Genomic DNA, 22444 nt, shown 5'->3' with positions numbered 1-22444 from the left:
ATTTTAATAATAGTAATTTAAAAAGTTGTTGTTATTGGCGTTTTATTAGTATTTTTCTCATATTATTAATATTATTAATATTATTGTTGTTGCTGTCACCTTTATTATAGATATATATATAGATATTATTACCCTATTATTACTAAGTACAGTATCATTATTATTATTATTACTAATTAGTATTACTATTATTATAAAAATAAACATTATCTTTAATTTATTATTGTTGTATTATTGCTATTATCACCTTCAATATCGTTATTATCACTAATTAGTTATTAAAATTGATATTTATATATTGTTATTATTACCATACTAGTATTATTACTATTTGTTAAAATAAATATTACTATTAATGTTGTTGTTGTTGTTATCACCTTTATTAATTAGTATTATTAATGTAAATATTACTAATTTATTGTCGTTATTGTTGTTTAATATTATTGTTGAAGTAGAATGTTGTGAGTAAACAGAAGACGAACACATTAATAAATAACTCTTTTTAATTCATAGGCAATAGCATTCAAATCTCTTTTGGTAGTGTGGTGGTCCTGTTTTACTAAAACATAATATGTACTTTATTTCAATCATATATTGAAGAAAAAGGATGCAAAAACTTAGATTTACATTAAATAACTTGTGGCCGAGTTGACTTGTGGCCGAGTTGACTTGTGGCCGAGTTGAATTGTGGCCGAGTTGGCTGTAGCCGAACTTTTTGTGGCCGAGTTGATTTGTGGCCGAGTTGACTTGTGGCCAAGTTGACTTGTAGCCGAGTTGACTGTGGCCGAGTTGACTTGTGGCCGAGTTGACCTGCACCCGTCTGTAGTAGGTCACTCTTTTTCAGTGCACATTCTCACCCACAGAGTTCCATCAGTATCGTGCAGGCAGGAATACACAACAGTCAATCCGATCCACGGCACAACGCCTAGCTTGCGCCAGCAACAACGAAGCTCCTATCCTACACTAATGCAAACCTCAGAGCTTACAGAAGGAATGGATTTATCTTCAGTTGTAAGTTCGGATAGCAAGTAAGTATTCATGAGTACCAATCATCCACTGTCTGTACAGTATATGAATGAGTTTAACAGTGTCTGTGGCTATTTTTACGACGGGTCGTGAAGATAGCCCCCAATGCTATTCTTACGACGATGGGTGGCGCATGCGCGGTTAGCGTCCTCGTTGGGGGAAACTTGAACTGAACGCATCGCGACTGTCTCGCTAGGCCTAGAGAAAGGCCAAATCATAGCTCAGACTCTGTAGAGGCCATTTAGCCTACACACAGCGGGCTAGCTAGGAGTAAACTTCGTGGCAGAAGTGGACTAGTGTACATCATTTAGCCTACAATTTATATTTTGTACATGAAAAACAAAATAAATAAATGTGTAGCGTAGGGCCTATCTCCCACATAAGAAATTAAACATGGAAAATAACCTAATTTCTCGACGGCATTGGCTATGGTACCTGAATTTTTGTAACACCGGTCTAGAGCGAGCCCCAACAGGATGTAGGGGCTGATCCAGAGATATCCGAAAAAGGGGGGGGGGAATTGAGATAACACCACTCTAGGGGGTCCGGGGACATTCCCCCGCGAAATTTGTTTCTAGACGCCCGAAAATAACTTCTGAGGCAGGAGCAGATCCAGGATTTGAAAGAGGGTGGTTCAAAATGTTTCCAAAAAACCCCAAATTGACTCGTCATAAAAATAGCCACGGCGTAAGTTTAATTGTCATTTGTGCTTTAAGTTTTAAGTTAAGAGGCTGTCGATTAGATTTATTCATGAATGAATAATATTAAGATAAGGTCAACATGTTCATTACCACAAACAACACACAGCCAAATACTTTGGCAACAGAAAACAGGAAGGTGAAACATTCACAAATTTTTGATGCATGCTGAGGTCAGGCTGCTAATTTACTTTTAAAATATTTCCGATCATCAAGATATCTAATAAATATATGTCCATCATCTGCGACACTATTTCAAATTAACTTATTTTTCTTTTCAGTTCTAGTGATGACTTATTCGATGGTAGCGGAGCAGCCTCATCCATGTCATCCTCGCCAACAAGAGTACCACGCAAGAGGAACGTATCAATTGGAGGAACAGAGAACGTCCTCAGAACAAGCAGAAGAACAATCTACACAGCTGGACGACCACCCTGGTATAATGCTCATGGACAGCTTCAGGGAGCATTTGTCATAGGTATACTTTAGGATGAATGTTTCCCATACCAACACCAAGATATCACAGCTGCCCTTGCAGTGGTGATTGTGTATTATATAGATACAGCTACAAGAGTTAAAGCATTTTTTCTTTAATTTTGTTTTTTAAATGATTTTGGCTATGTCCTGAACCACATTATTTCAATGATGCTTCTATATTTTATGGTATTGTATATTATTTACATCATATATTACATATTTATGTACTATTAAATATTATTATCCTTGAAACAATTTATTTGTATAAGCACTATATACATTTATCGTTAATAAAAAGTATAAATTGTGACTCACAACTGCAGTGTAATTTCATCTTACTATATAGTGCTGTTTTTTATTTGTAGGTCTATGCGGGGGAAGTGCATCTGGTAAGACCACTGTTGCGAACAAGATCATTGAGGAATTAGACGTGCCCTGGGTCATTCTATTATCAATGGATTCATTTTACAAGGTGATTTGCAATAACAACTTTTAATTAAACTTTTTGTGTTATTACTGATGTAACACAATTAAGATACTGTATATAATGGTTCGATTGATATTTGTGTTCTGTTGTCCTTTTAAAGGTTTTGAATGAAGAACAGCATCAGAAAGCTGCTGATAATGAATACAACTTTGACCATCCTGACGCTTTTGACTACGAGCTCCTCATCAAGACGCTGAGGAAATTGAAAGATGGCAAACGAGTTGAGGTAATGTAAGAAGTTTAAAGACATTTTTAAATTTTTAATTTTAAAACAGTACTTTGGTAAACTGCTGGTAAATAGCAGTGAGACAGGAACTATTAGTGTAGATATTATGTATTATTTTATCAATGTTCATTATTGTTGTAATTTGTTATATATTTTTTTTTTATAATTTTATTTTATGTTATTGTCTTAAACATTTTTTATTACAATTGTTATTGCCATTGTTTTTCTTGTTATATCATTATTTTTTATTATTACTAATATTACTATCAATATTGTTTATTTTTTTTAATTATTGTTATTTTTTTTTATAATATTTAATAATTCCTGTAATGAATTCCTTACAGGTTCCCGTCTATGATTTTGCAACTCATTCAAGAATAAAGGAGAAGGTTAGAAAATGCATTATATTTAAACATTGTGAATAAAATATGTTTCTATTCGTAAACTTCTGTATTTGGTTTGAAGACAACTTTCATATAGGTTTGAAAAATGATAACTATTTTCGATTGCATTTAAGACAATCAAAGTTATAATGCAGTATGTTTATGACTAAGGTTGCTTCTTGTAATTTTTTTGAATTACAGAAAGTTATGTATGGAGCTAATGTTGTGATATTTGAGGGCATTTTATCCTTTGTGAACAAAAGACTCCTTGAAGTAAGTATTTGAAAGTTGTAGCATTCCTTTTCTGTATTAACTTTTACATATTATTTTAATCTTGTCTTCAAAATGGATGTGCAAACTATAAAGCTATTACTGGTACAGCAATTTAATTTTGAATTTAACTTAAGGCCAGTGTTATAATTCCATATTGCATTGTTCATATGGTATGTATATACTCGCAAAATAGCAGAGGGTTGCCTATAGTGTTTTTGAATTGTTTTGATGACTTTAAATTATTGTTTTTTTTTCATCTGGGATTTAGATAATGGACCTGAAAATCTTTGTTGACACAGACTCGGATATAAGGCTGGCACGTAGGCTAAAGCGAGATATTACAGAGCGAGGACGTGACTTAGTTGGTGTTCTGAAGCAATATAATAAGTATGTGAAACCTGCATTTGAACAGTTTATTGAGCCTTCAATACAGTATGCAGATATTGTTGTTCCAAGAGGCAAGTCTTAAAACTATTTTTCAAAATATTAGATCGCTTTACATTGGTACAGACTTTACAAAAATAGTTTAAAACATTGTTTAATAATATGCAGTAATATATATATAATAATATGCAGTTTAATATGCAGTACATGAAGGATATACTCTAGTTTTCTATTTTAAAATGAGATTTGGAAATAATTCCCTTTTACACTAAATTCTAACTCTCACTCTATGTAAGATTATTCTCTCACATGTATTTCAATTAACACCCTCTCTTATTACAGTAAGTTAATAATCTAACATTTGTATATAGCCTTAATTTGCAAGGTATTCTAGTCAATAACAGGCAAAATATTATTAGGAGGGTAGTGCAATTATTCTAGCAACACTAAATTAGGCTTGCCACCCCAAAACCAGCATGTTGTCGCTATATGTAAAATTGAGTAATTAGCATATAAATGTGGCAGTACAGATATGGTATATACTTTAGTACAAAGACAGGGGAAATTTAGAAGGGAGACAGCCCTCCCCCTTTTTATGGTAAGGAAAAAAAATTATTGACCCCCAAAATGCTGCAGAGGTTATTTCTTGGCGTCTAGAAACAAAAATTTTTCCGACCGCCATTAAGCAATGTTGTCACTCGACCGCCCCTCCCCCTCCTTTGGGCACGTTTGGATCCATCCCTGAGAGAAGCCATAATACTTTTACTCATAACTCTGGCAGTAGTATGTTAAAGCCATCATTTTAAAGCTTATATTGTGGAGAATATGAATAAACTGAAAAGTCAATTTTTATTTTTTTGGCCATTGACACTGGTTTTAGGATGGTATGCCCCATATGTGTCATATGGCATCATCTGGGAGGATGCCCCAACATTGACTAAATCCTCAGGTGGAGGAAGTTTTTGCATGGTGTACTTTATTTGGATAATAATATCATTTCAAATACAGGTGCTGAAAATGAAGTTGCTATGAGTCTGATTGTGCAACATGTACAAGACCAGCTAGAACTTGTAAGTTAGAAAGACAGTGTTATGTATTGCACTGAAAATAGTCAATCTATTCTGGAGGCCAGAAATTGTACTGCAAATTTTTGAGCAGGGTTATTCTGCATAATTTTAGAATACCTCTCCTATAGTGCAGCAGAGTATAGCTTAGTTGCCTTCCAATCCTTGCATCTTTGATTCCATTCCTACAAATACCAGGAATTTTCTTTTTGTTATGACTAAAAAGAGCATCTCTTCTGAGGCCTCATAATGCTTAGAGGAGAACATTATTCAGATTCCAATCTAAATAATAGTGAAATATACATTTAAAAAAGTAATATTAAAAACGTATTCTTTAGAGAGATGAAAATGATTATAATACTTCTTATTTTAATTTTGTTTTCATTTTGTATTTCAGAGGGGATTCAATTTCAGGTAAATCCACAACTTTATACACATTTTGCATACATACTGTACCTGGGATATATGTTACAATAATAAAATAAGATGGTCTCAGACATGCAGCCAACTCAATAAATTATAAGTAATGATGCTGTAAATATAAGATAATATATACTTTTAGGGAAAATTTAGTTTTGTCCAAGAAAATATTTGTATTTTTTTTTATTACATCATGCGTTTAAACATCAATAATATTTTTTTCATTTCTACCTATCTATAGAACATAAATAAATTGTAGTATGACATGTTCATGTGAACTTTTTCCTGCTTAATAGTGACCCCTGCTTGAATTCATGATACCATTTTATTGCTGTTTTTAGTTGTATGCTTTGATCGATTATTTGGATTAAAAAAAATTACGCAACATGAAACAGAAACATCACTCATAAGTTCTTCAGTATTCTAGTATTATTGCCATCTAAAATTGGTTTTATTCCTATACATGTGATAATGCAGAGCAGATTTACTATCAGCACATCTTAATCAACCTCTACCAGAAACTCTGCATCAAGTGAAAGATACGATTCAGGTTCGAGGTCTGCACACATTTATAAGGTGAGATATACAGGTATTTGGGATTGCTAACGTCTCTATCAACTACACCAACTTATCAATATTAATAACTCCATCATCATTAACTCTTTACTGTCATCATCACCTTGCATCATCTTTATTTACCTATACCCCTAATGACCTCCAACATTATCAACACCATCATGCCCTTTGTCATCAACATCATCCCATATCAGGCTGTCATTATTATCTTCAACTTTATTTCTGTCCCTCGGTAAAATATTCTGAACTTGTAGTAGGCATTTAATTTTGTTTGCTAAAATATATATTATTGTCTTTAATCTCTTGATGTTTATTGTTTCAGGAACAAGGATACTTCAAGAGATGAGTTTATCTTCTACTCTAAACGACTTACTAGAATCTTAATAGAACATGCCCTTGCTTTATTACCATTTGAGGTGAGTGTTCTTATTACTCTACTTGAGGCATAAAGATACAAAAGAATCAGGAAGCCATTTGTTGGTAGTTTGCTGCCCTCATGTTTTGACTTTTATGTCCTACTATTGTTTGACTGTAAAATTATGTATACAAAAAGGACATTATTTTAAACAACTTTTATGTATATGAAATACTCATATGATAAAAAATAGTTTGTTAATTGATACATCTAATTCACTTGTTTTGTAGACACATGAAGTGGACACACCTCAGGGGTCAACTTATGTAGGCAAGCGTTTTAAAGGAAGGGTAAGTCAGAGGTTGAAACTGCATTATTTTACTCTATAAAGAGATACACAATATTTCTCTATAACATACACAAAGTGTATCCCTCGAAACTCATAATTATGTGTACTTGTTACCCTTAATTACTCCTAAGCTTGTTTATTTGTACTTGATTCTACTCCTACTCTTGTGTTATCACACACTTGTCTAGACTGTACTTTTAGCTTGACATTTTTGACGGATAGGTAACCATTTCTTTACATAATTCTGGCAATAAATTATATTTTAATATTAAGTTCATGCTTAAGTTTGTAAGTCTGGTTATGTTTTAAAGTCAACTGCAGTGCTTACAGATTGTAAGGGATTTAATACAAAATTTAAGATTCAATTTAGTGTCATATGGAATATATATTAATGATGCATTGACATAATACAGTTAATAAATGACACTTTAAGTAGTATTACTAAAATGACAGTAGTAAAGTATACTGTAATTTTACTACAGAGGTCACTTAATGTAAATATAATCTGTGTGTTATTCTTTTGTTACGTCTGCTGCTCTCATAGATTTGTGGTGTGTCAATCCTTCGAGCTGGTGAGGTGATGGAACCAGCACTATGTGAAGTGTGTAAAGACATTCGACTTGGAAAGATTTTAATTCAAACCAACATGGATACGGATGAACCGGAAGTTAGTTAACTCTCATCGCATTATTATCATCAGTAATTTTTTTAATTCAGTGGTAAAAACATATAATAAAGGTATAGAGAAGGATGCAAATAAAGACTCTTCAACCACCATTTGGTTGCATTTTAAAAAATGAGTTTTGTTGGCAAGTACTACTATATTGACCAAACCTAGTGTAAAGCGTAAGGCAACTTGTATGACATGAATGGTTAGTTTTCTAAATGCATGGAAAGTCGTCTAGAAATGTTCATTGTGGTCGAAAAAAATAAAGCAAATGAAATTTGCAGAAATTTCATTTGCAGAAAGTTTGCCCAGAAATCAGTTATTAATCACAGGTTTCATCATTGGTTCCAACCCTCCAATAATACCTCATCAATGTGTCTCCGTAATCCCAGAAAATTTGAAACTTTTATTCCTAGAACAGAAAGGTTTAGAAATAGCCCTATACCCTTTTTTACCAAACTTCTTAATCAAATAAATTAATCCATTCCTAGGTGTCCTTTCTGCGAGAGTGTTGACTTGTGCTCCCGGGGCGGATCCCGTCCCGGGTGGTGTTTTGGTTTAATATTAGTTTAAGTTTCATTAGTTTGTTTTTGAATTTTATTTTTTTTTTTTTTTTAAATTGGAAATTTTAATGTTTGTGCATATTAATTAATGTCAAAATTTTTAAATAACAATTGTAACTAATTAAAATAATAATAATATTGACTATTATAATTGATCTTTATAATGATAATGACTTATTGTAAATTCAATTTCAAGGTTTTCTATTTTGTAAATTGAATCCTCATTTCAGCCTCTGGCTGCTAAGGATTTGATATTGTAGTTGTTTTGAATTTATGAAAAAAGATACCGAGATATATAAATGTGGTCTGTCATTGCAGCTGCACTATCTTAGACTCCCAAAGGACATCAATGAGGATTATGTGATTTTGATGGATGCTACTGTAGCAACAGGTGCAGCAGCTATGATGGCCATCAGGGTGTTGCTTGTAAGTTATTTTATGAGTTTTGATTTAATTGTATTTGAAGACGCGAGAATCAACAAGTACAATAATATCAAGTGGATAAATTGTTGAAATTGGAAATATTTGAAATAAAATATAAATCTTACTTCCAAGCTTTCGTTACTGTCTCAGCAACTTCTTTATCCACTTGATATTATGAGCATTGGAATAGTGCCAAATATTTTTGACAAGTACAATATTAGGAGATCTATACATTCCAAAACAAATAAAAACCAAATCTAAAACTGGATGTCTAAAATGACTAAAAAATGGATTATTTCAATTCAGGTCAACATATATCAGTAATACTTGCAGTTGGTACAGAGGTTGTGATGAGATTGGAAGGGGGTGGGGGTGGGGGGTTGAGGTTTGATTCCCTTTTTGGCCATTTTATTGTGTAGATTGACCTGTAACTTGACGATGTCTCTTTCCACGCATGAGTACAAGTATGTACCATGTAGGTTTGAATCCCAATGAACTGACTATTAAAGGATTTTCATATTATATTATGTCGGTAAATCATTATAAACATTGTTTTTGATTTGTATGTTATTGAATGTTGATAACTTATGTAATTTTATTAATAACAAACCAAAGTTTTATTTTGAATTTTTTTCCCTCAATCTTTCAGTTGGCATTTCAAATTTTTGATTAAATCATTCCAATTTGTTCTAGGATCATGATGTTGCTGAACAGAACATAATGCTTGTGTCATTGTTGATGGCCGAGTCAGGTAAACATTTTTTCCGTCTTTTTATGCATATCTCTTTTACGTTAATATATAGAACAGTAGTTATAATATATATAAGTTATATTAAATAATAATGATAATATTAAACAGTGATAATTATTATGAATAACATGATTAATAAGAAAAATAATTTATAAACTGCCAATTACAATTTTGAGAAAAAGGATATTTGAGGCTATACTATTACAAAAAATGACATATAAATTGTAATTGGCATTTATTAAAAAATCTGAAACAAAAGTTATAATTTTAAAGATACTAAAGTCCTTTTTGTTTACTTATATTTCTCCTACACATTTACCTGTCATAGGTGTACATACTGTTGCATATGCATTTCCAAAGGTGAAAATTGTTACAACAGCTGTAGATAAAGAAGTGAATGAAAACTTCCACATTATCCCTGGCATAGGTAAGTACAGTATAGTACTGTCTCAACAATTTAGAAACAAAATTCATGATATTTAGGAGGTGGGTCCATAACAGATTGAGATGGTGAAAATTTTCTTCAATCTACAACCATCAATCAAAAATATTTGGATGCTAATATTTAAAAAGTTATGTTTTATTGCTTTAAAAATGATGATGTGATGTGATGTGATGCTTGATTGTTTATTTTATGTCATTTCCTTTATTTACAGGTAATTTTGGAAATAGGTATTTTGGAACAGATATTTTATGAAATGATACAGTATTTTAGAGATTGTAATTAATACTAATTGATGTTAACCTACCTTTGCTACACTGCCATCCAGTATTAGCTCAGACCACCCTGTGGCAGATGGATACATAACACCTATTGAGAGGATGCTAACCACCACATTCAAGAGAGGTTACAAAACAGTTCCCATCCCAGTTTTGCTGATTAATTGGTGCTGTAAAATGTCTGGTTTATAGAATTTTTTTTTTTAAACAGACTGTTAACAGACATAACTGTGTCTGTTTAGTTTGTGTTTTTATCATTGAATCTATTTTTTTGTTTTTGTACACACGAATGAAATGTGTAATATCCATTATTATGCAAATATAGTATCATAAAACGAACTGATGTCATTATTTTTCCATACAATGAGTTGATTCATAGTATTTAGAGTATTTTTACATAAATAAAATTAAGTGATGTGATATCTTATGTTTAAGAATGTATTGGAATATATTTAATGATTTGAAAAGGAGTGGATATAGTATTGTTGAATGAGTGATAATATTGTGATTATACTATATTGTAAAGGATGATGTTGATACTGTATAGGTAATATTCTAGAAAATTATGATGATGTTAATGATAAAGTATTTTAATACTGATAACACAGGTCTTCCTCTAATTATAGACTGCCCAATTAAAGACCACCTTTATGTAACCCCAAGTAAATACTTATCTTTTATCTTATAATAATAATTTTTCCTCCTAAAGCTGCTAAAGAATAGGAAAACAACAATGGTTCTAAAAGTGGTCTTTTATTTGAAGGGAGACTTGTATAATTAATTATTATGTAAATGAGGTTACTGATTGGAATTGGTTGGTTGAGCGGTTAAGGCAGGGGCGCTGCAACCCACAACCATAATATCAGCGCTGGTGCCAGTAGGTGGGGGGGGGTGGTTATGGTTAAGGCAAAGCCCCCCTCTTCCAGTCTTCCCGAGAACCTCCTTTTTTTTTTTCTTTTCATTTTATATTTTTAAATATTCTATTATGTTGTTTTCTTTTACTGTTACTTACTGTTTGTTAATTAACCGCAGCAGTGAACCCTATTTTGCTTTGCATTGTCAATCTCAATAGAACTCTCTAATTCAGGATATAATTGTCCTCTTTTTTTCCTCTTTTCTGGCGAGGGGTTAGGGTTTATGAAGTTTTTTTTTTTTTATTCCTACTAGCTATTTATATTTTGAATGGACAGGGTTGTTACAGCTGCTAAGGCATGCAAGTTTTTCTGAATTTATCAGATATTAAAATATATTTCATATATATTTGACACTGCATTGTAGAAATCCTATTTATTATTTTCTATTATTATATTTCTTGTATAGTATGTAGTGCCTTGCTCGATACATTGCTTATGTTTTGTCCGTACTGCCTCATGACGCTGCAAGTGATATAAAAAGAGGCATCAAAATTTAATAAGATAACAAAGTCATTATTACCATGAAAACAGTTCCATTACGTAACTGAGAAGGGCCAGATAAGCCAAAACTGTTTGTAATAACGACTTTATGTTATTCTTTTAAATTTTAATACCACCTTTTATATTACTTGCAGCATCATGGGCCAGTACAGAAAGTACAAAAACGGTATTATTATATTGACATTGTAAAACAAAGAGTTAAGAATGCACAATTAGACTGATCACTATTGCACAAAATCCTATGATCTGTCGTTCTGCTAGTCTCTATGAAACAGAGTATAAATGTACAGTTACCTTGCATAAAATGTTATACAGGGTGTATACTAAATGTCAGACTTTTTGAAATATTACATCATCACCTTCTTAAATTCCATACACGCCGACAGTAAAAAGTGAGCTGTGCCTGTTACCATGCATAGATTCATGCTAAAATATCTTGCGAGTGTATGGTACTCTGCAACATTTTTCATTTTTTCTTGTTTTTCATTTAACGTGTCGACAGATTAATTTTAATAAAAAGAATTACAAGCCTACCTGGTGCCATGTACTACAAAAATATACCATATACTGTAAGAGAAGACAGCTGTGTAATTCATTAAGATACAGGTCCCCCTCGAATTAAAAACCTCCTCCACCAAAGACAACTTTTCTGTGATCTCAAATTAACAAATGTCTAATTTTTATTGTCCCAAAAGTGATTTTTAATTGGAAGGGAGACCTGTATTTGCATAATTATTGGTAATACAACAATAATCATTATTTCTAAACTTGCATCCTTCAAAGAAATGTATAAAACATTTTAAAATAGTGATGGAATTTTGTTGTAATATTCTGTTCTGAACATTGATAATAATATACAGTATTAAAGTACTAGATTTGAAAACAAAATACACTTTCCAATTGTTTCAATTTCTGTAGCATAATATATGCCAATAGAAGACATGAGTGTGGTGCACACTGCACCAGACTAATGTGAGTTAGCACATGTCAGTCCACTAATAGTGCTAGTCTGATCAATTGTCGAAAACAATATGAAAAATGAAAAACTAACAACACAATAAACAATTTTTTCCTTTTATTTAATCCAAGAAACAATATCAAAATAGAGCATTTTTATATTTTCATTCTACTGTATTTCACTAAATTTTATTACAATATACAGTATATCTAAAATTTATTTTATATATCATTCACCATAAATATTTGAAAATCAGCCATTAGTTTTTGTTACTCAACTGGTCAATCAACTTTAGTAGAGTGAATGTTAATGTTTTTTTTATTTATATATTACTGCTCAGATTAATTACCTATGTACCTGCATAGAAATCATCAACTGAATAAAACTGGAAAGAACACTTGAAAAGTGGTCTCTAGATATTAGAAATCAGTTAAATACAGCATGTTACCCCTGTATTGTAAAACCTTTATTAAAAGCCCTATGGGCTTAATCTCAAGAAGAAGCCCATCTAGAAATGAAGCCCCCCTCTTTAGTTTGCAAAAGTAACCTCAAAGAGAAGCTCATCTCGAAATGAAACCCAAAAGCTTCTTTTCAAGGTAGATGGGCTTCTTTTTCAAATACTACAGTAGCCTGCATAAGACTAATACTGCACACAAAATTTAAAGAAACAGAAATCAGTAATTCAGGTGATTTAATGCTGATTACTACATTTTATGATATAGGTTGATGTTTTTCTTATCGTTGTCATTGGATAAGAATACTCTACTGTAATATAAAAAAATGATTTCTTGTTTTCAACAGGATTCCATGTTTGAATTTTTCAAGCTAAAATTTACAGCTGTCATTTTGAAAAAAAGACACCCCCAACCTTTCTTTAAAAATCCTTTTTCAATCTGACTACTGTACTTCATACTTTTTTTCCCCAGCATAATCAACAGGTATTAACAGCGGGATTCAACACATTGAATGATTCAGAGTATACTGTATATCAATTTAAACATAGTGATTAAGTACAGACTCGTACATCTCCTGATGACCAGAATGTGGCTCTGGGTCTCCATACTTCTTGATGAAGTCCTTTAAAAAAATGAAAAAAAAAAATACAAATTAATTAATTTAGAGTATAAATTTCAGGATTATTCAAAAAATTAAAAACAAATTCACACTCCAAGGCATTTAAAGTGCCTTTAAATAGCATTATGGTCCCAAATATTAATCAGGTTTGCTCAAGGAATTTCATATGCCTGATGGATAAATATGGTGTGTAAAAAAAATAATTTACTATCTTTTTACCTCACATTCTTCTAGTGTGGATGACCCCTTTGCAATCTTGGCACCCACACCAGACTCAAAAGAAGCATAACGTTCCTGTTGGTATAAATATGTAAAAATGGAATAAAATAGTATGAGATGGTGGTGGCTCACTGAACATTTCAATCAAGTATCAAATAACAAAACCATGTGCATATTTCTATCAAGTGGTCCTTATCTCTAACAGGGATTTACATTTTAGTAGCTTGGTTGGAAGAGGCTATTGTCTCTAAGCGAACTATGTTGCTCCTCTTTGGACAGAAAATTGATGAGAATATATAGACCACATTTTAAAAAAATATTGAAATCAATGCTTAACAAATTCATGCACTCTCAAAAGATCAGGGCATGAAAGAGCCATGAGTACACAATGTATATTCACTGAAACTTGAATAGTGCCTAAAAACCTAGTATACTAATTAGTTTAAATCAACACAGCCTTTCATAGTTTCTTATACAGTATTAGAAAATACTTTAGAAATAATGTAATGATGAATAAGTAAAGCACACCTGAACCATCTTCATTAATATTCCTTCTTCAGCAATCTTCACAGCATTCCTCAATCCACGGGCAAAAGAATCCATTGCGCCAATGTGAGATATAAACATGTCGTTCAAATGTGTAGATTCGCGGCGAACTTTCGCATCAAAGTTCAATCCACCAGGAGCAAGACCGCCTTGCTCTAGAACTGTCTGCAAAGATATACATATAAAATTATCTAACACGTCTATGTCAGTAATAATGAATTGTTAATTTGCAGTAGTAAAATACGGTGATGATCACCATAATTACTGTACAATACATGCTGTAGACCATAACTTCATTTGTTTACATAATAAATTAATTGAAGTACTGTTTATAAAACAAGAATAAGTTTGATCCTATGCCTCTTATGAATTACAATATTATGTTCAATTACCTTCATCACCATTGTGGTATTTTTGACATCCATGGGGAATTGGTCCGTATCCCAGCCAAGATCTGGTGATCCAGTGTTGGAATCTATCGAACCTAGCATACCACATCTGTAAATTGTAAGTATAGATAGCTAGAGGTCATATTATACTGTATTATGATCACATGTAGGGAACTAGAAATCTTACAATCCTGCCAATATGGAGTCATCAATCCTGCTCATTTGGATCATTACTGTATCATGATCACATACAGTGGACAGGAGAACATACATAGTGATTATATGGAGTCATATATCATGTTGATTTAAATCATTACTGCATCATGATCATATGGAGTGAAAAGGAGATGATCATAAAATCATCCTCATGAGTCATATGGAGTTAAGTCATATATGTCCATTTCAGTAATTACTGTATCATCCTCATATGGAGTAAACTAGAAGTCATATATCACGCTGATAAGTCATTATTGCATCATGATCATATGGAGTTAACTAGAGATCATAAAATCATCCTCATATGGAGTTAATTAGAAGTAATATATTGATCATACTCATTTGTGGTCAACTTACACAGAGGCCATTACTACATCATGTTCATATGGATGGCCAGCTAGAGTTGTATGGTTTGGTTCAACGTTGATCTTGAAATGTTCTTGTAAACCATAGCTATGCAGGAATGCTATCACGGTCATAGCATCTGAAAATATGTGAGAGTTGGGATCATAACATTTGACTCTAGTCTAACTGGAAGCACTTGTATCAGACTAATGTAATATATAATGACTATAAATTTGCTATAGCGCATAAAAAAAGTCAATGTGCTGGTTAGCTCGTTAATGTGAGATATTATAAATGTATACAGATGTTGTATATTTTGTTATATTTAACTCTCCCACCTCTTAATCTTTCATCCTCTTTTAATTCTCTCGCTACATGTCTTATTTGCTCTCTTAACCTGATCATTCTAGTCCTTTTTAAACACCCCAGCCCCATTCCTCAACCCTGTCTCTTGAATTTGAATTTCAGATGCTTGTTAAACCTAAGAAAGTCAGTGACAACATTGAACCAGGAACACACAGGCCTCTCTATGGTTCAATGGCTTTCAGCAGTTCAAAATAATAAAATCAATATTACAATAAATGATAATCATATCTAACCATAATCATATTGGTGCCTGGATGGTTCTTTTGGTTTAGGTTCAATCAAAAGCTGGCCAGTAAAACCTATCTTTTTCTTGTATTCTATAGATGTATATACAAATTAAAACATGTCAACATAATCATTGATTTTTTGCTCATGAAACAATGGTTCATTAATCTTTTATCCATCAATCAATCAATCAATCAATCAATCAACCAACTGGCACTGTTGGTATGTATATATCTCAAACACAACTGAAGCAGAGTAAATGATTGCCTTAAAAACCCAGGGTTTTGATCGTAAATGCTTAGAATATATTATCTATTCCACATGGCGAGTCTTGGTTTATGAATGTTTATGGAGATCATTACAACAGTTTCATATGCTAAATCAAAGGTGAAATACATGATAAAATAGGAGTATCAAAATTTTTATTTTAACTTAATTTATACAAGCAATTAAGGTGAGGTTTCATTGTATCCAGGACAAATGACCTTTGATATGTACTGTACAAGGTACTTACCTACAACCATCCTAAGTACACTGGCCATATGGTCAAGTTCAGATCGAATATCTGTGTTCAATATAGTGAAATACCCTTCTCGTCCACCCCAAAACACTATCCAATGAAAAAAAGTAGACTTATGAATATAATGACAAAACACCCACCTCAAAATAACTGTACATTACATTTTACATCTATTACATATTATATAAAAATTGCAATATTTTTTTACATTAATATTTTGTCACATACTAGTGTAAAATTTTCTTTGTTTCTGTTTGTAAAAAAGCGTATGTGTATGTGTTTCTGTTTGTATGAGTCAAATTGCTTTCATAGGTGTATCTATGTTGGTGTGTACATTTGTGGGTGTGTCTACAGTATGTCTATACATATATGTATGTATGTCTGTGTGTGGTTGAGATTTCATTGTGTGAGGGCTTGTCAAATACCAAAGTTTTCTGCATTCAGTTTTTTGCCAATCTCTAGGCCCTTTTTGATCTGTGCAGCGGCATAGGCGACAACATGTGCATCAGGATTTGTCATAGCACCATTCATATACCTGGAAAACAGTACAAATTCATTACAAAATCCCAATGAAAATATGAATTCCTTTCCTCTGCACTAACATTAAAGTCAGTGGCCTAGGCTCCTGGCTAAGGTTCTTCAGACCTTACTACTCCAGACCTTACTATCCTAGGGGCACATCATAGCACCCACTGGGGTAGGAGTGGGGCATGTAATTAAAAACAGAAACATACACAATGTGGAGCCTCCTCCATTCCCTGAGGAGTATGCTAAAAAAAGTTACCTACCGTGGATGTGCAAATAAATTGCAAGTATTCCACAACAGCTTCACTCCAGTCTGCTCCATGAGTTCTTTGGCAAGGTCCGTTATCTCATCAAGGTTGCTATTTGTTTCCTCTAGTGTCTGTCCTTCTGGTGCAATATCTCTGGATTTGAATGATTAAACACTTAAAAAGTCATCTACTGTAAAGTATCGTACATCATAATACTTTAAAAATGTTATTATTATTATTATTATTTTCAGTGTCACAGAAATTGGCCTACCTTCTGTATTTTACTTTCTATTATTTTTACTGGTACCAATATTAGGCTTACAGCAACAATACTTTGAGTGTTTTTAAAACAAATACAGTATAGCAAAAAAAAAAAATCAAATAGATGTAGCATTGTGGGACTCTCTTTAGGTGAAATTTATTCACTTGACCTTTACTAGCATCAAATGTGAGAGATCTAATATAAGAAATAGTTTTTTGATTTTTTTCATATTTTTAGTGTGTGTTATTCTGTGCAATATTTGCTTTGTTTCTTATATATTAGCATATTAGTATTTTTATTCATTGTACAGAAAGCTAATTTCATGCATTGTATTCATTACTGTATATATCACCAATAAAATGAACTTGAAATAACAATAAAGTATTTTCTTAATATTGTCATCATATATTTTATTGTTGTTGGACTGTTAATCGTTAATAAACCAAACACAATGGATGTTAATGATGATGGAATACACATATTTTATATTTTATGTTTTGAAAACTGTACTGACCTGGTAAAATGTACGTTATTCAAGAGTTATTGCATGAACTTAATTGCGTTAATTTGTGGGCTAATTATTCAATTCAATATTTATTTGCTCCACAAACCATTATTGGGCTATTATCCGCCATACAATAAACATTACATTATCAATATACATTTACTATAGCCAATGAAAGTATCAATAAAAAAATTTAACAATGGATCAATGTGTTCCAAGCAAAGCAGTACGGATGCATTGTTTGCAGAAGATGGATCGAGATTTAGAGACGAGCAAAGCTTAAGTGCATATGGGAGAAACAAAGATTTGAAATGTGCGGTTCTACAGGGAGGGGTAAGAAGGCATATATTCGGTGATCCCTAAGTGAGATAGAAGTTTGATGTTGAGACGGGAGAAAATCTTTGAGAATGTGATCGTAAGATTAAACAATTCAACAAAATACGCATTAAAGAGTGAAATATTTAAATCTTGTGTCATACATTGTAATACCATAGAGCAAATAGACGTTTACTGAAAACATATTCAATATGTTTCAAATATGCATGTTCACATTCAGGTAGGTTTCCATAAATAGCACATGCATATTCCATCATTGATTGTATATAAAATTTATATAAGAAAGCAAGAGATATGGGTCATATGCTTTATATATTTCATTACAGAGAGTTTACAAACACATGATTTAGAAGTATTGATAATTTGTGAATGCATTTTTGAAAGTGTATGTTCATTATTTTGCATTTAGATGGTGCAAATAGAACCAATGTCCCAGATAATTCGCAATGGATGGCAAATGATCAAGGAGGCAGTTATTAAAAGAACAAACAATATCCAGGTCATATGTGTATAAGAAGAAAGGACATTTAATCAGATCAACAATATAATTGATGAAACAAAAGAAAAGGTTAGGATCAAGTTTGCTGCCTTGTACCACTCCGCTGCTGATATGAAGTTTGGGAGAGGTAATTCCTTAAAAAGAATTTTGTTGAGTTCGTAAATGAAGCCAATTACAAATCCAATCTATAAGTGTATGTGGGAGTCAAAATGAATGAGATAATTTAAAAAGGAGTAAGGAGTGATGTGCAGTGTCAAAAGCATGACAGATATCATGTGAAATAAACTTTCTAAAGTTGAGTCAATCTTCAGCAGATTATCAGAGAAAATTATTAATTTGTTAAAAGTATTGTATGCTACAATAAATGCACTCAGATTACTGTAAATCAAGATCAAGTAGGGCTAAGTGCCAGCACTATGTTTTTAAATCTAAATTAAGTATAACAATTTTCCCCTAGTGTACGATGTATGCAGCTATACTAATTGCTTTATAAGTCATGGCCGTCTTTTATGTTAGTTTTGATTTTATCAACTGTTATGTGGCATGCAGTTATTGGTTGCTATAGTGATTTGATCAGTATAATGTGTGCATATACATTTATAATAAATAATAATAATAATAATAATAATAATTAATTAGCTGTGCGTATGCTGATTTGTGCTCCTGCAGTATGTGTTAACACAAAGCTAGCACTGTTTGAAGAACTTGTTTGTAATGCTATTTTGATAGACATGCATAAAAAAAATAAACATTTCTTAAAGCATTTGAGAGAATATTAATTACTTTTTGGTCGGTCTGTAGACAGGCATCCTGCCTAGTAGTTCATCTAATTTTGTTCCTCGAGTCTTTAAAATAGGTCTAGAATATTCCTATTAAACATTCAGTTTGTTCATTTATTAGGGTCCATTGATTCAAGGAATTCCTTAATTGGTAATACTTTAATACTGAATTTGAAATAACTTTCTTCGGGTTCTAATCAACATTGTTTTACGAAAGTAATTTTCATTGCAGTGTGCAATATCTTCGTGGTAATTTTCATTGCAGTGTGCAATATCTTCGTGGTAATGAAAAAAACTGTTTAAAAAATCAAGCCAAGCTTAAACTATGTGAACAATTACTGTACTTTGGGGGGTGGGGGTAGGCAAATAGCATTGGGAGTTGCAGTGATGAATTATAATTCTGTATCAGGCATTGCTACTTCAAATACAGTATTAGAATCTTCAAAGATGTTTTTTGGATGACACTTGTTGCATTAACACAAAATATTAACATGTACCTTCGTTTAAATATATCTTTATATTTTTTGTTATATGCATATGTACATCAAAAATAAAAGTTGACTGATCGATTGATTGATAGTTAGCAATATTTTTTTCTAATGAATAATGCATATTTAAGCTCAAAATGTATCACTTTACCTGTCATGGAATGTCCAGTACTTAATTCCCAGTTTAGTGAAGAACTCAAATGCTGCCCTCAGTCGCTGTTTTGCATTCTCCATACTGTCTGTACCTATTAAAAAAATGCAACATCCTTGTTAATTTTTACTCATCAGTTGATTATACCTCCTTGATGTGTCTGGATGATCTTTTTTTTTTATTAGGCTATAATAGTTACATTTGAGCTATTTTCTCCATTATGTACCAAAAAAATTTGATAGTTAACTGATTAAATATACTGCAGTAATAAAACATATAGATCAACAACAAAACAAACAATAAAAAGTTGTAAACAACTAGTAAAACTTGAAAATATTTTATTATTCTACTTCTCCACACCTCCATATATTTTATAAAATATCTCATAATGATGACTGCTAAAAAAAATCTCAATAACATTCAGTGGTAATTAATAAGAAAAAAATATTACCCAATTATAAATTTATTAAAATAACACTTACCATCTTCCCATGGTCTCTGGATTGTTGGGAATCCAAAAGGATCTGAACCAACCCCTCGAAAGGTATGCCAGAAACAGACGGAAAACCGCAACCAGTCTTGCATTGTCCTACCATTAATTACCTTTAATGTAAAACACATTTATCATCATTCCTTACATCATTGTTGTCATCAGCGCTGCAGCCATCACTGTTGTTGCCATGCAGATTCCCCCTGTCCTGTCGCCACCCCCGCCTCCGCCTCCGTCGTCGTCATCATCATCATCATCATCGTTAATGTATTGTTAAATGATTATAATTATTCGTCATTAAAATTGTATTCACTGAACATAAGACTTTGACTACTTCTGGCTACTATAAGTATAAAGCAAAAGAAAAATGCAAAACAATGGTGGTCTAGTAGTTAAGACACTAGGGTAGTTATCTGGAAGTTGTGGGTTCGATTCTCTACCGAAAACTTTTTTTTCACAAGCTTTTGGGAACATACTGAACATTCAAAAATGAAAATACTGAGTAAGTCAGTGTTTTTAGTTATTTTAAATTTTACCTTTGTTTGGAGTGGATTGTAAATGTTCATTGTAGACTTTGGTCAAAATAATAAATTAAGAAGAATTTATATAAAAATGCATTTTACATTACCTCTGAGGCATTGTAATGTTTAAACACCATTACTTCATCGGCACCAGCACCTGGTTTATACTCAATCTTTTCAATCCCTACAAAATTTGTTAAACTATTAAGTATTATGGAACATAGGCTCATAAAAAATAATTTAAAAAAATTTTTAAAAAAATCTTTTTTCAGCAATATAATTTAAACAAAAATCACTTCATTAACAAGCTCTAAAATCTAAGATTTAAGATCTGAAAAAAAAATTTTTTTTTTTACTCTATACATAAACCAAAGAAAGCAGAAAATTTAATTTGATAATTATAACAAAATATAATTCATTACAGTATCACACATTAAAAAGCAATTTCAAGGGCTGAGTATAAAGTACTACAGTGTAACGTCAAGATACCATGTGATACCACTCCGTTGCTATCTTTGCAAAATGCGTTCAACCAGATGCCATTTTCTCCACTGACAAACCATTGATTCCAATTTCTAATGTAATTATTAAAATGTTGTATCTTACTTTTTCTTTGTAAATTTTAATTGATGATTAAATGTGTGTTCGATAACTAATATATGCGAGCTTTTGTGTTTTCAGTACATTTTGATGGTAAAATATTAGATTTCAAAATGCCTATTGCAGAAAGCCTATAAAGTCATTCAGGCGTAATGAACGGTAACCAACGTCTGTTGACAACAGAGGGAGTCAACCTGGTGTCGTGACGACATGACTGTGGTACTCTATAACTGTACACTAGGCTTAGCTCTAATGGTTGGATGAATTATGTTGCCTCTAGTTTAGCGTCTGTCAAGTCAAAGTTAAAAAAAACCCATTGTTTTAAAATTGCCATCTAGTAGGGCCAGCCCTATAGACTTCAGTTAGGTATGAACCGAGGGTGCTTCAGGCTCCAATTGGGTGGCAGTGGTGAGCGATTATTTATATCCTGGTATAGGCCTAGCGCAGACTTGGCCTTATCCGATATGCAATTTTAAATCTATTGACTCTGCTGAGTCTGACTGCAGGTCTAGCCTAGTCTACTACTAGGCCTAGCTACTCTGAATCAGGCCTGCCTACTAGGCAATAGCCTAGACCTAGGCCCTTACTACCACTGGCCTACAACTAGATAATACAACTACTCCTGGCCTACCTAGGCCTAGCCTAGAGGCCTACCCTACGCCTAGCTAGTAGAGCAGGCCTAGGCCCCTAGGCCTAGTTATCTCAGTCTGGGCAAGAAGTTAACGCTCCTGTATCCTGTTCGGGCTAGGCCTAGCTAGCGGCCTGGCCCAGGGCCCTAGCTTGTTGTAGGTAATTTTTACCTTTAAAAAACTCGTTCCCACTACCATGACTTCCTGAACTTCTAGCTTTTTTCGATCTTGGTGGAGCAAAGGCAGACATCGTGTAAATAATATTATTATTAGGATGAAACCAAAAACGCCCAGGC

At 32.5% G+C, this 22444-nt stretch overlaps 2 protein-coding genes across 4 annotated transcripts in view; one reads left to right on the top strand and one right to left on the bottom strand.

Moving 5' to 3' along the window:
- LOC117123862 (uridine-cytidine kinase-like 1) overlaps positions 1-12145 on the top strand; it is a 12957-nt gene extending 812 nt beyond the window's left edge. Inside the window, exons 2-18 of one of the 2 annotated variants that reach the window (XM_033269897.1) lie at positions 864-1028; positions 2006-2202; positions 2567-2673; positions 2789-2914; positions 3259-3303; positions 3499-3570; positions 3839-4028; positions 4963-5024; positions 5416-5432; positions 5916-6014; positions 6337-6430; positions 6660-6719; positions 7263-7385; positions 8267-8374; positions 9065-9122; positions 9451-9549; positions 9779-12145. In XM_033269897.1, coding sequence (XP_033125788.1) covers positions 967-1028; positions 2006-2202; positions 2567-2673; positions 2789-2914; positions 3259-3303; positions 3499-3570; positions 3839-4028; positions 4963-5024; positions 5416-5432; positions 5916-6014; positions 6337-6430; positions 6660-6719; positions 7263-7385; positions 8267-8374; positions 9065-9122; positions 9451-9549; positions 9779-9819 — 1560 coding nt within the window. In that variant the 5' untranslated portion in view covers positions 864-966 and the 3' untranslated portion in view covers positions 9820-12145. Of the gene's footprint in view, positions 1-844; positions 1029-2005; positions 2203-2566; positions 2674-2788; positions 2915-3258; positions 3304-3498; positions 3571-3838; positions 4029-4962; positions 5025-5415; positions 5433-5915; positions 6015-6336; positions 6431-6659; positions 6720-7262; positions 7386-8266; positions 8375-9064; positions 9123-9450; positions 9550-9778 lie in introns of both variants that reach the window. The other variant, XM_033269898.1, reaches the window with a different exon arrangement.
- On the bottom strand, positions 10986-22444 carry LOC117123863 (xylose isomerase-like). Of its 2 annotated transcripts, XM_033269899.1 has the most exons (13): positions 22320-22398; positions 21027-21103; positions 20391-20511; positions 19909-20002; positions 16904-17041; positions 16541-16650; positions 16110-16205; positions 15604-15687; positions 15017-15143; positions 14447-14552; positions 14037-14219; positions 13509-13583; positions 10986-13292 (listed from the first exon to the last, which is right to left on the bottom strand). In XM_033269899.1, the coding sequence occupies exons 1-13, from the start codon at positions 22396-22398 to the stop codon at positions 13209-13211; spliced, it is 1374 nt and encodes a 457-aa protein (XP_033125790.1). In that variant the 3' UTR covers positions 10986-13208. The 2 variants fall into 2 exon arrangements, with proteins under 2 accessions (XP_033125790.1, XP_033125791.1); XM_033269900.1 differs by lacking the exon at positions 21027-21103 and having other exon boundaries at positions 22320-22444.

The sequence above is a fragment of the Anneissia japonica genome, unplaced genomic scaffold (genome assembly GCF_011630105.1).
Source record: "Anneissia japonica isolate Jap-2015-1 unplaced genomic scaffold, ASM1163010v1 scaffold287706_len398110_cov188, whole genome shotgun sequence".
In the NCBI taxonomy this organism is placed as follows: Eukaryota; Metazoa; Echinodermata; class Crinoidea; order Comatulida; family Comatulidae; genus Anneissia; species Anneissia japonica.
Note: the sequence above shows the minus strand (reverse complement) of the source record. Positions and strands in the feature narration are given on the sequence as shown.

Coding starts and splice junctions, on each gene's coding strand:
- LOC117123863 (XM_033269899.1), bottom strand. CDS start 22,398: ATGTCTGCCTTTGCTCCACCAAGATCGAAAAAAGCTAGAAGTTCAGGA. Junction 20,512..21,026: donor AACATTACAATGCCTCAGAG/GTAATGTAAAAT, acceptor TTTACATTAAAG/GTAATTAATGGTAGGACAAT. Junction 17,042..19,908: donor TACTGGACATTCCATGACAG/GTAAAGTGATAC, acceptor ATTCAAATCCAG/AGATATTGCACCAGAAGGAC.